The sequence below is a fragment of the Podarcis bocagei genome, assembly GCF_964188305.1.
Source record: "Podarcis bocagei genome assembly, chromosome: 10".
Lineage (NCBI taxonomy): Eukaryota > Metazoa > Chordata > Lepidosauria > Squamata > Lacertidae > Podarcis > Podarcis bocagei.
The window spans coordinates 37,458,682-37,472,502 of NC_138135.1; the positions used below are offsets into that span (position 1 = coordinate 37,458,682).

The 13,821-nt window shown below is 41.1% G+C and overlaps 1 protein-coding gene and 1 long non-coding RNA gene across 2 annotated transcripts; both read right to left on the reverse strand.

Annotated features, from left to right (window-relative positions):
• Nucleotides 1-805: 805 nt before the first annotated feature.
• On the reverse strand, nt 806-13,701 carry ACTR6 (actin related protein 6). The gene is made up of 11 exons (XM_081209682.1): nt 13,483-13,701; nt 12,716-12,833; nt 11,140-11,208; nt 9,809-9,932; nt 9,284-9,419; nt 9,143-9,199; nt 7,801-7,899; nt 5,119-5,197; nt 3,923-4,094; nt 1,752-1,890; nt 806-1,576 (listed from the first exon to the last, which is right to left on the reverse strand). Exons 1-11 carry the CDS (start codon nt 13,548-13,550, stop codon nt 1,447-1,449), a joined length of 1,191 nt encoding a protein of 396 aa, XP_081065808.1. The 5' UTR covers nt 13,551-13,701; the 3' UTR covers nt 806-1,446.
• Nucleotides 4,218-5,109, reverse strand: LOC308595517. Its single transcript, XR_014012077.1, has 2 exons — nt 4,976-5,109; nt 4,218-4,639 (listed from the first exon to the last, which is right to left on the reverse strand). It is a non-coding gene; the product is annotated as an uncharacterized lncRNA (long non-coding RNA).
• Nucleotides 13,702-13,821: the final 120 nt, after the last annotated feature.

Below are 13,821 nucleotides of genomic sequence, written 5' to 3' on the forward strand. Positions count from 1 at the left end.
GAGATATATTTTACTTCTAAGGCAAGGAGCCCCAAGGCATAATGTTGGCCCTCAGGCAGTGTATGGTTTCCTATGAAAATGTTAAAGCCTACAAACATGAAGGTTCTGTGGTAGGCGACCATAAGGAGTAATGACTACCCACAGAGATACCTTAGGGTTGTTTCATCTCCTTTATTTGTCAAGGTGTAGCTTTTTAGGAAGATGAATAGGCAGGATTCAGCCAATGGGGTGGGATTCTTCCCATTTCCTCAATTATTCCTTTATGCTGCAGCTACAGCTTGAATGAATCTTTATTTGCGCCAGCCATCGGCCATAGCAATAAAACAACAATATGATATACAGAGAATAGAAATAAAAAGTCAATGATATAAAATACATTTTAGGGTTTTGAATCAATAGTCATTTATCTTCAAGGGCTCTGGGCTCTCTTCCAGCTTTAAGATTTAAAGTCTTTCAAGTCTTCCAACAAGCTGATGTTCCAAATAAAGGTCTTCCATAGAAAGCAACATCATAGGGTATATTTCACGATTAGTAACCTTTCCCACATCTTCTAATCCACTAGCATACGTCTTGAACAAGTTGGCGTTGTGGACAGGAGTTGCTTCCAAACTACTGTTTTGTGAGGTATAACTGTTTATGTGCACACACGCAAATTGGATGCCTCTTTGTAAGTGTAGAACAGCTCAAGTAAACATAGCAATGGTGTCTGGATGCTCTTCTCTGTCCAGATTGCACCACACCTATGAGCAATGGGTTGTCATTCTGCAATGGGGGAAACAAATTATTCCTCGAACAAAATCCAAGGTGGGTTGAAGAGTTGCAGTTTTTTATTTTAAAAAGCAACACATGGCCTGTAGCTGATTTGAGCTGTTTCTCTAATAAAATACTTCATAATACTTTTTATTATAAAAATGTTTTAAATTGGTGACTCTTTTTGTTTAACTTGTTGTCCTCTTTATTCCATTTCACAGAAAATAAAAGCATTCCTGCTTAAATCCCTCTTTAATGTAATAGTAGATAGGAATTGGTTAAGCAGAGTGTTTGAATAAATCTGGAACTAGCCTTCTAGATTTATGATCTAGTGTTCTTGTGTTCAGTTACAATACAACCACTATTTTCCAAATAAACATTGGATTCAAATGTTTTATTTCATTTCCTACTAAATATTCTAGCATATTTTTAATTGAAGAAATGTACTTTTATGGATATATTTTCAGTTCAGCCATTTGCATCCAGATTTCAGTTTCCACCAGCATTTGAGTGGCAAAGAATATGAAGGAAAAAACCCAATAAGCTACATGTATATAAAAATGAATAAAACCTTACATATATATTAATTGACAGTACAGTTTCATTCTTTTAAAAAAACTACATCAGGGTTCCAATCTAAGAAAACTTCCCAGGTCTTTAACATATACAATATAATGTCCATATCTTGTGAACCATTTAAATATCAAATTTCTCTTCACATATACTATGTCCATTTTCTTCATAGTCTTCTCTGGTTACTACCATATCTTCAAAATCATCATTTTCAGAAATCAGCTTTCCACCTTCCCAGGAATAAGTAATAGGGCTGGAAAGTAAATAAAATAATTGTGTAAACTGTAAAATACAGTTAGTTTACAAAGTTAGTTTAATATTGATTTTCAGTATCAGCAAGTACTACATTATATGACAATATGGAATATAAAAACAGAGTGGGTAACTGTCAATTGAGAATCCACATTTGTAACTGAAAGGTTACTTACTTCTCTGGCAGAACAACAGAAACATCGTAGTCAGTGGGAGTGAGGCATCGGACCTCAGAGTAAACACGATCCCTGAAGCCGGGGAGATGTGTGTTTCCACCAGTTAAAACAATATTCTTAAAGAAATGTGGTTGCATTTCTATGAAGACCAGAAAGAAACAAGTTATAATTCTACAATAACTTGCTTGATTTTATATAGTTATATTAAGTCTGCAATGCAAAGCTTTGGAAGCACTTGCATCGGAGTCTGTAATGAAAAGCACTTGCATTGGAGGCGGTACCTCAGTCACATGTTTAAATATTCTTCTAATGCAAATTGCTTACTTCCAAGTTTATGAAGAGGGTGCTAAGTGTTCTGGCTCCCAATCATTAAACTACTTAATTCAGAAGTCTGGATATTGCATAGGTAACTTCAGCAATTTTACAACAGTAACATGTCAAGAAATAGTGTTTATTACAATTTGTTACTGGAGAATTACTAGAACAGAGGTTTTCAGCCTTTTTGAGTCCGTGGCTCCCTTGTTTTTTTTATATTTTTTTTTATTGGTTTTACAAAAAAAATTTTTAAAACAATACAAACATATAAAAAGACATACGAACATGTATAGTTTCATAACCTTTTCTTCATAAACCTTGTTTCTCAGACTCCCCCATACCTCCCCTTTCTGCATCCCAATAACCAAAAGTTTTTAGCAACTGTAAATTTTTCTGTCGATACTCTGTCCTCTTAAACTTTCCTCCAGTCTAATCTTATGTTGCTGTAACCCTTTCTTGCTCAAAACCTCGACATTCTAACATTCATCAAGTTTATAATAGTCCTTAAGATAAATTTTGAATTTCTTCCATTCTTCTTCCGCCGTCTCCTTTCCCTGATCGCGGATCCTGCCAGTCATCTCGGCTAGTGTCATATAGTCCATCACTTTCATCTGCCATTCTTCCAGGGTGGGTAGATCTTGTGTCTTCCAATACTTTGCGATAAGTATTCTTGCTGCTGTTGTAGCATACATAAAGAAAGTTCTGTCCTTCTTTGACACCAATTGGCCGACAATGCCCAAGAGAAAAGCCTCTGGTTTCTTAGAGAAAGTACATTTAAGTACCTTTTTCATTTCGTTATATATCATTTCCCAGAAAGCCTTAATCTTCGGGCATGTCCACCAAAGGTGATAGAAAGTACCTTCAGTTTCTTTACATTTCCAACACTTGTTATCAGGCAAATGATAAATTTTTGCTAGCTTGACTGGGGTCATGTACTACCTATAGATCATTTTCATAATATTTTCCTTTAAGGCATTACATGCCGTAAATTTAATACCAGTGTTCCATAACCATTCCCAGTCAGCAAACATAATGTTATGACCAATGTCCTGTGCCCACTTAATCATAGCTGATTTAACTGTTTCATCTTGTGTATTCCATTTCAGCAGCAAATTATACATTCTTGACAAATTCTTAGTATTGGGTTCTAACAGTTCAGTCTCTAATTTTGATTTTTCCACCTGGAAGCCAATTTTCCTGTCCTGAGTCCGTGGCTCCCTTGACTAACTACATTCTTTCTGCAGCACCCCTGTGGGGCTTAGGAGCCCAGCCTCTCACCATTTTTCAAACACTCCCTTGAGTGTTCCCTCAGCCTTCTCTCCTCTCCTCAGGGCAGCCACTACTGCCATCCCGGGTCTCTGAGCTGTCCCCCCCGCCCACCTCAAAGAGATGTGCCTCCTCACACTGCCCCACAGGGCCTGGAACTTGTCTGTCCATTCCCAACAGCAATGGCTGGTGGACTGGCGGGCTGGGCTCCCTCACCCGTTTGCTTGCTTACTCCAAGGGTGTCTCAGTTCCTGGCAACCAGCACCTCTTTACCAGCCCCAGAGGCACCATTCGCCTGCAGAGCTTGTAGCCATGACTGCTGCAACAAACAGCTGTACAAGCCTTTGGGAGGCAGAGATGCAAGAGGGCATCTAAGGAAGGAGGGAAGGAAAAAGGGACAGAAGTCAGTGTTGCCCATAATACCCCTGACCATCCTTCAAGGGTGCCATGGTACACTGGTTGAAAACCACTGTTCTAGACAACTGAGTTTTTGTCCTTGATATGGGAACTTTAGAAGCAAAACAAAAAGTCTAACTATGCAACATGTTCTACAGTTAATTTTGGTAGTTACATTGTTTAAATAAGAATACCTTCCGGCAAGTTCTGAATTGAATAAACAATGGCTTCAGGAATTCCCATTTCTTGAATACCAATATCTGAAGGATGGAAGAGTATCTCTGGAACAGCAAATCGCTCATTTGTAAGACGAAGTATTTGTTCACCAGTTTTGTATTTTCCACTTAACACCATTTCTTCCCTTGGCTAAATCAAACAGATGTGAATTAACACACATGTAATAATGAAACCAGCTTTTAATATCAACATCAGTCACCTTATTTGCATGATTTTTCCCATGTAGTAGCTGGGATCCAAAACCTGTATGGGAATCTGAAACTTGTATATTTCTTCCATACAATTATACCTAGCTATATCAGCACATAATAACATAGAAATTGCAGCCAACATGCTATGACTGAGCAGTAAGAGGATAAATCAACAAACGAAAAATGGCAATTCATTTCACATTCCCCCCCTCTCTCAATAGAGACTATTTTTTTTCTAACTAGGTTGCATAAGTGTTGGAGAACCTTTCATCCTCCAGATGTGTTAATTACCTTGTTTTAAATTTGCATTTTACATCTGACTTCCTCTAATAATGTTTCCTTTTGACACATTTAATATAATTTTTTATTATCTTTGCTGCATTAAATGTGCATTCTGTAGTTGACCTCCTTTGTAATGTTTTAGTTTCAAAATCTTAAAGGCAATATTTTAATTCCTGTTAATTATGCTGCTTTGTATATATACTTTATACAGTGGTGCCCCGCAAGACGAATGCCTCGCAAGACGGAAAACTCGCTAGATGAAAGAGTTTTCCATTTTGGAGGTGCTTCGGAAAACGAATTTCCTATGGGCTTGCTTCGCAAGACGACAATGTCTTGCGAGTTCCTGCTATTTTTTTCCCCTTCCCCCCTTTTTCTAAGCCGCTAAGCTGCTTATCAGCTGATCCGATCAGCAGATAAGCCGCTAAAAGCCACTAATAGCGCTAATCCGCTAATCCTTCAATGGCCTTGCTTCGCAAGTCAAAAAAACCGCTAGACGAAGAGAATCACAGAACGGATTCTTTTCGTCTTGTGAGGTACCACTGTATTGGACTTTCTTCTGTAATGTCTTCTTCTGGGTTGTTTTATTTGATGTAGGTTGTAAATGCTTTGAGATCTTTTTCTTAAAAATATATGTAAGTATAAAAATGAAATGAAGAAGAAGACTGATTTTATGCAATTACCTTACAAAACCCTTTTTTTATTGTGCTGAAGTCTGGTAAAACATAGTCCAACATTACTGTATTTTCTTCCCCCTTCAATCTGAAACAGGTTGGAATTCAGAATACATCCTAAGTTAATGATTCTTCAGAGCCACACAAAAAAGTATTTCATTGTAAATAAATAATTAACAATTTACCCTAATATGGGTCTAAGTCCAACTTTCTCAAATGTGGAGACCTCTCAAAAGGAGGCTTTGATGATAACTAAATAAGACAGCTCACCACCATGTAAAGCTATTTGGGGTATTCAGTGCATATAGATGTTGAACTTAATAGCGGGACAATCACACCTTGCATGGGGTTTATGTTCTGGGGATGGCAGGAATATGCAAAACTGTGTAAATTCAAACCATCCCCACATAGGTATCCTTGCCAAGCGAGCCTTACCATCATCCCCCACATCCCGGGAAGACAGCTTTTAAGCTCTGCCATGCTTACTGGGCAAGTCCCGCACACTGCATAGGCTTTGGGGTGCTCTTGCAAGTTCCTGTGGGACTGTCTGAGTTCCTGTGAGATCTTGCAACAACATGCCAGAACCTGTGTGTGCTCTGCATTGCATGCAATTTCAACCACGTAAGTTAATTGCATATGTAGAGCTTGAAAATGATTTGGAACATTGCAGATGCTTTAGTAACGGAATCAAGACTATAAACTTATCAATTTGTCCCTTGACACGGGGACATTCCCAGGGGAACTGAAGGAAGCAGTGGTGCGTCCACTCCTAAAGAAAACTTCATTAGATCCCTTAGACCTATCCAATTACCGCCCAGTTTCAAATCTTCCATACCTGGGTAAGGTAATTGAGAGAGCGGTTGCTGAACAGCTTGGTAGGTTTCTGGAGGAAACATCGGCATTAGATCCATTTCAGTCCGGTTTCCGTCCTGGTTTTGGGACGGAGACGGCTCTGGTTGCCCTAACAGATGATATCCGTAGACAACTGGATCGAGGCGGGTCAGGACTGCTGATCCTTTTAGATTTGTCAGCAGCTTTTGACATGGTCGATCATGATCTTCTGGACCATCGCCTTGCAGACGTGGGGATACAGGGCATAGCCCGTAACTGGTTGTGCTCTTTTATCTCTGGTCGGGGACAGAGGGTGGCACTAGGGAGGGAAATGTCGTCACGCCACTCCTTGGTGTGTGGAGTGCCGCAGGGCGCAATTCTCTCCCCAATGCTTTTTAACATCTTTATGCGCCCCCTTGCTCAGATTATCCGGAGCTTTGGGCTGGGCTGTCATCAATATGCTGATGACACTCAGCTCTATCTACTGATGGATGGCCACACCAACTCGGCCCCTTACACACTGACCAGATGCTTGGAAGCTGTGGCTGGATGGTTTCGTGGGAGCCGATTGAAACTAAATCCTTCAAAGACAGAGGTCCTATGGCTAGGTCGGGATAGCATGGGGATGAGGGACCAACTCCCTTCTCTTGCGGGGGCCCAATTAGTGCCATTACCTTCCGTTAAGAGTTTGGGTGTAATCCTTGACGCCTCCCTTTCCATGGAGGCGCAAGTCACAGCAACAGCCAAGGCGACATTTTTCCACCTTCGCCGCATCAAGCAGTTGGTCCCTTACCTTTCCCGCCCCGACCTGGCCACAGTGATCCATGCGACAGTCATCTCCAGGCTTGACTACTGTAACTCGCTCTATGCGGGGCTGCCCTTGAAGCTGTCCCAGAAACTCCAGCGGGTACAGAATGCTGCAGCGAGGCTCCTCACAGGGTCTCTGCCATGGGAGCATATTCATCCAGTGCTTTTCAAGCTGCACTGGCTCCCGGTGGAGTACAGGGTCAGATTTAAGGTGCTGCTTTTGACCTTTAAAGCCCTTCACGGCCTAGGACCCTCGTACCTACGGGACCGCCTCGCCTGGTATGCCCCACGGAGAGCCTCAAGGTCCATAAATAACAACACCCTAGTGGTCCCAGGCCCTAAGGAAGTTAGATTGGCTTCAACCAGAGCCAGGGCCTTTTCAGCACTGGCCCCAACTTGGTGGAACGCTCTGTCTCATGAGACCAGGGCCCTGCAGGATCTGATCTCTTTCCGCAGGGCCTGTAAGACAGAGTTGTTCCGCCTGGCCTTTGGATTGGAGCCAATTTGATTCCCTCCGCCCCCTTTTTCTTTTTTCTTTTCCTTCTCCTGCAATGAGGCTCCATTTTAATATTTTAATGTTCCATTATTTTAATGTTGTATTTTATTTTTGTTTTTAAGTTGTAATCACTCATCTTGTTTTTATTATTGCTTGTAAGCCGCTCTGAGCCCGGCCTTGGCTGGGGAGGGCGGGGTATAAATAAAAAATTATTATTATTATTATTATTAAACTCAAGTCTGGCTGAAATGGGACCTCAAAGATCATTATCCCTGTTTCCAGATATGGGGACTTGGGTCAGAACAGTACTCCATACATGCTCAAAGGCAGTCTTCATAACAACATGTTTCAGAGCTAACCCTTAATGAACCCAAGCTTAAATTTAAGCCCCAGACACAAGATGCTTTCAGTAAAGGAATTTGATATTTAATGTATTCATAGACCACTGTCAACAGAATGGTGGTTTTTTTCACCACAAGGCAATACATAATAAATTCTTCAGGCCATAGACAAAATTACCATTAACTATATTTAGCAGTATAAAAAAAAACCCATACTTGGCAGTCTCCATATCCTTGAAAAAGTCTTGGGAAACATAACATACATCTTCTTTCACTTGGTTAATCACATGGGTTTCATCCATAACATGGAGTTGCCTATAATTTTTAAAGAAAATAATGCTACTTTATCTTGTTTTCATTGCTGGTCTGTTATGAGTATTCAATATGAGTATTTATTGAAGCTTAAATGTTATAGTAAAGCTGTTAGATTAATTGTGGAAAACTCACTTAAGCCTTTAATCCTCTGTGGAGTAGGGCATGCTATTAAACCAAAGAACAGTAAGAGGAGGATGAACGTTCTTAACACTGCACTTCTTTCAGTTCTCATTAAGTTGTGATTAGGAACTAATCTGTTAAACCAGATGAAGTTCATGGTTTTTAGTAGAAAAAGTTAATAATATTCTCATACCACCCTTTCTATACAAGAGGAACAAAATTACGTATATAGTCAACTTCTGTTTCAGTGTATCTGAAGAAGTGTGCATGCACACGAAAGCTCATACCAAGAACTAACTTAGTTGGTCTTTAAGGTGCTACTGGAAGGAATTTTTTTATTTTGTATATAGGAAAGGTACTGTTTGATGGGGCTTTTTAAAAAAGGAGGTTGTACACCTTTACAGAAGACATTCAGAATTGGCACATGAGTAGTATCTAACACTAACCAGCCCTCTAAATAGAACCAGCAAGACCTAAGGATGCAGGGGGATCTTCAGAATAGAAAAGTTCTCACTACTGTTGAGATGGGGGATAGGACATGGGAAACAAGTGGCCATGAAATCTAGGTTGAGCAGCTTAACTCACTGTGAGGAACCCAGCTGGTTTTGCCCATCTGTATATTCCCAATGAACTTTCTAGGGTGTAGCTTATGAAAGTTTGTGTATACAAAAAGAGGTAGCCCTCAAGTTCATGAACCTCACCCCATTATAGTCTACTCATGTGGCCTAGCATACCTACAGATTCACTCAGATTCTCCATGGAACCAGTAGCATTTGGAAACAACCAACAAGATATGCCAGTAAATTATGGTGCAGTTTCATTACCATACCTAAAACAATTCACAGAATAATTTTACTGCTCATTTTCTGGAGTGTTCCATCTATTTTTCCGATTTAACTTCTGCTGCAATTAATTTATTGCTGCAAAAAACCTAATTTTAACCTGCATACATTGCACCATAATCTAGGCAAAGTAAGCCTTCACATTCCTTCAGCAAACCTTGATATCAAAAGTGAGCTTCTCTTTTATCTTTTTAAACAAGTATTTTTGCCCTATAAAATAAACTATGTTTTTATTACTGTGAACCAGATAAGATTGTAATAAATTCTAGTTAGTGTTTTACCTGTAAGAGATTATCTCCTTTAGATGATTGGTTAAGAGCTTTCCTCCCACGTTAATCCTAAGAACAAGAAAGATTTTCTTTTTTATATTGTAAAAACACGAATACATCTTTTTAAAAATATTAAAAAATATGGTTTTTTACCTTATAATGGCCTCCTTCTTCTTTTTACTCCTGCAGTAAGGTACAATGTGTGTAAAAGAATACCCACTGTCTACAATGATGCAACACAGTTCTGATGGGTTATCCCGGAAGTATCTATGGGCACTGAGAGCCCCAGCTGAAAAACAGAGCCATATCATAGTGTCAGATACAATTCTTAACACGTGTTTCAGGCAGAGGGCCTTCTCAGCAGTGGCACCATCCTTGTGGAACACCCTCCCATCAGATGTTAAGGAGATAAAGAACTACACAACTTTTAAAAGACACCTGAAGGTAATCCTGTATTGGGAAGTTTTAAATGTTTGACATTATGCTTTTACATGTCTTGGAAGCCACCCAGAGTGGCTGGGAAACCCAGCCAGATGGGAGGTGTATAAATATATTATTATTTATTATTATTATTATTATTATTATTATTATTATTATTAGCAAACAAAGTGTTGTAGCAATGCCAAACGAAAACATTTTCTCCCCCAAAAATAAACAGTAAGAGGACTTGCCATTCACCATTTACTCTGAGAACTGCTTGGAATTGGTATTCTTCAAACAATATTTCGTTCATGGACTCTTGTATTGAGCTGAAGTTGAAATAAGGTTCTGTGATGATGATATTGGTATCTACAAAATCTACCTATGTAGGAAAATATTTCAAGATTCAGAAGCAATCTTTTTTTTTAAGAGTGTATCTAAAATTAGGGTCCGACTATTAATAAATATGTTCTTAATAATATGTACAGAGAATATTTCAAAACACTTCACATAAATTATCTCAATAGTATTTGGAACTGTCTTAGAAAGATAGGCCAGTAATGCTCCTCTGCTGCAGATGAGAGACTGGGTAAAAGTGGCTTGATGAAGGGTCATCAATGGCTAAGGTGACATTTTCTCCTAACTCACAGCTCACACTTCTTGCCACTGTAGTATAGTAGCTTTCTGTTGTGACAGCAGGAACACCTACTTGAAAAAAAATTGTAGGTTATACAAAATTTAATAAAACCTACATATTTTTACAGAGGTAACTAGTGAGTGGGCAAGTGACTAATGGATGAAGTAATTCAAGCTACCCATTTACCTGCAAGTAGGCTTCACTGAACTCAGAGGGACTTACTATTGTGTATACAGGTACAGCAGGGATGTCCAGCAGGTTGATCCCTGGGAGCTTTTGGTAGCTTGCGGTCGATTGCTGGATCCCTTTCCCGTCCCCTCTCCCCGCCCTCCATTGTTGCATGATGTGCAGAATGTAAGACCTTAGTGTGAGCTTGAATTCTGGTTCAGCAATGTTATTTCCCTTGTGTTCTATGGAATTCTTTAGGAAACTGAGTGGTAACTTGCAATAACCCCCCCCCCCATGCTAAACTATATCCTAAACTCTATAATGTACTTGCTAAAATGTATCATCCTGTATGTTAAAGACAGTAACCAATAAAAGTCTTGAGTAAACACTGGCTGAGATGGGTTTGCCATGATGCATCTTGGGATGTAAAATCAGCAGGTGCATCGGGGTAGGTCAAACTCCAATTCAGAAAAATATGCAACACTGAGATAAAATACTCTATGAAGGTTTGACAGATCCCACAAGCAGACATGGATTATTTTATCTGCTGATACATCATTCTTTAGAGCACCTACACTGAACAAGAACATTTTTGTAAAAATAAAAACCCATGCTTTAAATGAAACAGTAAATGCCCTCATTTGTAGAAATCAAAACACTCACAGTTTAAATTAAAGCTGATGCACAAGCTTCAACTATTAGGTTATGCTGACTTCCAATAAGCAGCCTGCATTTTTATATTCTTCTGGTGCTACCTTCAAGATATAGGAAAGTGTTAAATTACCTGATACATTTCTTTTCCATAAAGATAGTCCCACACTTGTCTTTGAACATCCCAGTTTACCAAGTAACCCTGTTATTGAAAAAGTAAAGTTACTGCTCTAACCATTTGATATTTGCATAATTTTACACTGTCCTTCAAACTTTCTTTAGCACCCTACTGGAAGAAACCTGATCTCTTGAAGGTGTTTGGATGATTTGGCTCCTGTCCTAGAGTAGTATTTACTCCATGTTATTTATTTATGATCAGGTATAATAAATACATTATTTAAGACTTTATTCTGACCATTTCTATACAGTGGTACCCCGCAAGACGAATGCCTCGCAAGACGGAAAACCCGCAAGACGAAAGGGTTTTCTGTTTTGGAGGCGCTTCGCAAGACGAATTTCCCTATGGGCTTGCTTCGCAAGACGAAAGCCCATAGGGAAATCTCCGGGGACCTGTTTTAAATTGCTGGCGGTCGGGAGCAAAGACTTTCGCCCACAGCCGGCCTTCAGAAGAGGTCCTGGACCTCTTCTGAAGGCCGACGGGGGGGGGCAAAAGTCTTTGCTCCCCCCCGCCTGCCTTCCCGGGACAGCGGAGACTTCTCTGCTGTCCCGGGGAGATTTTAAAATGCTGGCGGGCGGGAGCGAAGCGCCCCGCTCGGGATGGCGGCGTAGACCTGCCTGCAGTCCCGGGACGGCAGGCAGCTCTGTGCCGCCATCCAGAGCGGGGCGGGACTTAGCGCCCCGCTCGGGATGGCGGCGTAGACCTGCCTGCAGTCCCGGGACGGCAGGCAGCTCTGTGCCGTCATCCAGAGCGGGGCGGGACTTAGCGCCCCGCTCGGGATGGCGGCGCAGAGCTGCGCTGGTCCCAGGACCGCAGGCAGCTCTGCACGGCCACCGGGAGCGGGGCGGAGCTTCTCTGCTGTCCCGGGGAGATTTTAAAATGCTGGGGGTCGGCAGCGAACGCTTCGCTCCCGCCCGCCAGCATTTTAAAATCTCCCCGGGACAGCGGAGGCTTCGCTCCCGCCCGCCAGCATTTTAAAATCGCCCCGGGACAGCAGGGGCTTTTAAAATGCTGGCGGTCGGCAGCAAAGCCCTCCTGTCCCCGGAGCTTGCGGGGCGGAAGGTGGGAAGAAGGGCTTTTCTTCCCACCGCCAGCCTTCAGAAGAGGTCGGGGGACAGACTGTCCCCGGACCTGGTCTGAAGGCGGTTTCCCTAGGAACGCATTAATTGATTTTCAATGCATTCCTATGGGAAACCGTGCTTCGCAACACGAAAAACTCGCAAGAAGAAAAAACTTGCGGAACGAATTAATTTCGTCTTGCGAGGCACCACTGTATATAAGCATATTCCTCTGAAGGCAGTGGGACTTACACCCAAATAAGTGTTAACAGGTTTGCAAGTTTAATTTATTATTATTAAGCTGCACAGCTAAATACAAACAATAATTTCCATCTAAGGCTTCGTTATATAGAAAGAAATGTTTCCCTCCTTTCTGATTTTCATTTCATTAATATTCTTCATGACTATTGTTCAAAAACTACATCTACTCATGCATAAATCTGACTAAACCATATCCATGCTATTTAAATTACCTTCTGGAACGGGAGTATATAAAAAAGTCCAGATGGATCTTTAATTTCATCCAGTTGGTTAGCTGTAAATGTTTTCAGACGAGCAGTCTTTGATCTAAACTGACAGTTCGGAATAACACTGTGGGGAGGGGAAAGAAACCCAACAGCTTTATACACATTTTTAAAGGTCAGTAACGTAAGTGACCAACCAATGCCTGTGGGAAACCCACAAGTGTGCTCTCCTGCTGTGGTTTCCAGAAACTAATATTCAGAAACCTTACCTCCTCTCACTTCAGAGGCAGAGTATAGCCATCATAGCTAGAAGCCTTTGAAAACCCTCTCCATGAATTTTTCAAATCCTCCTTTAGGTTGGATTTCCTCCCACCATCTAGGTTGGTGGCCATCACTGCCTCCTGGGAGAGTGGGTTCCACAGTAAACTACTTTAACATGTCAATTTGCTGGAAACACCTTTTGTAACCCAGATCTCTCAGAAGTTTGCACACTCCTACACTAGCTGTTTCCAAACAAACCATACTGATTTGATTCTTTCGTTGGATTTAGTACCTGGATTATGTTTCCTGTAATAGCCACTTTTTCACTGGACGCTTGTTTGGACAATTCCTGCACATTAGGAATAATTCCTTAATTCATTCATAACTGCCAGTGAATTGATTACATTCTCACAGATGCCCATATCAAAACATGCGAGAAAACCCATAGGAGAACCGACTGCCTGTTCCAAAAGAATTTAACTCCATCCAGACCTCAAGCGAATGAGGCTTCTCACCTGACATGAGCGTGACTGTATCCGATCTTGGCATTGTAGGCGCCGTTATCTAACACGAGAGTCGCCATTTTTCTCCTTTGGTCCCTCAGCTCCGCCCCATCGGCAAGCCAGCGCTAAATAACCATGCGGCTGAAACGTCTTTAGTCACCACCGGGCGGATCCTCTCTTTCTCGCCTTCTCATTGGTAAAAGGAACTTAGCCCGTTGAATGATGGGATAGTGGAGGACTTTCCCGGCGTAAGAGAAAATACTGTAGGGGGAAAGTCATAGAGATAGGAAATTATAGAAGAGCTCTAGCTTCCTATGTTTGAGTATTAGGCGTAGACTTGTAATCTTAGAC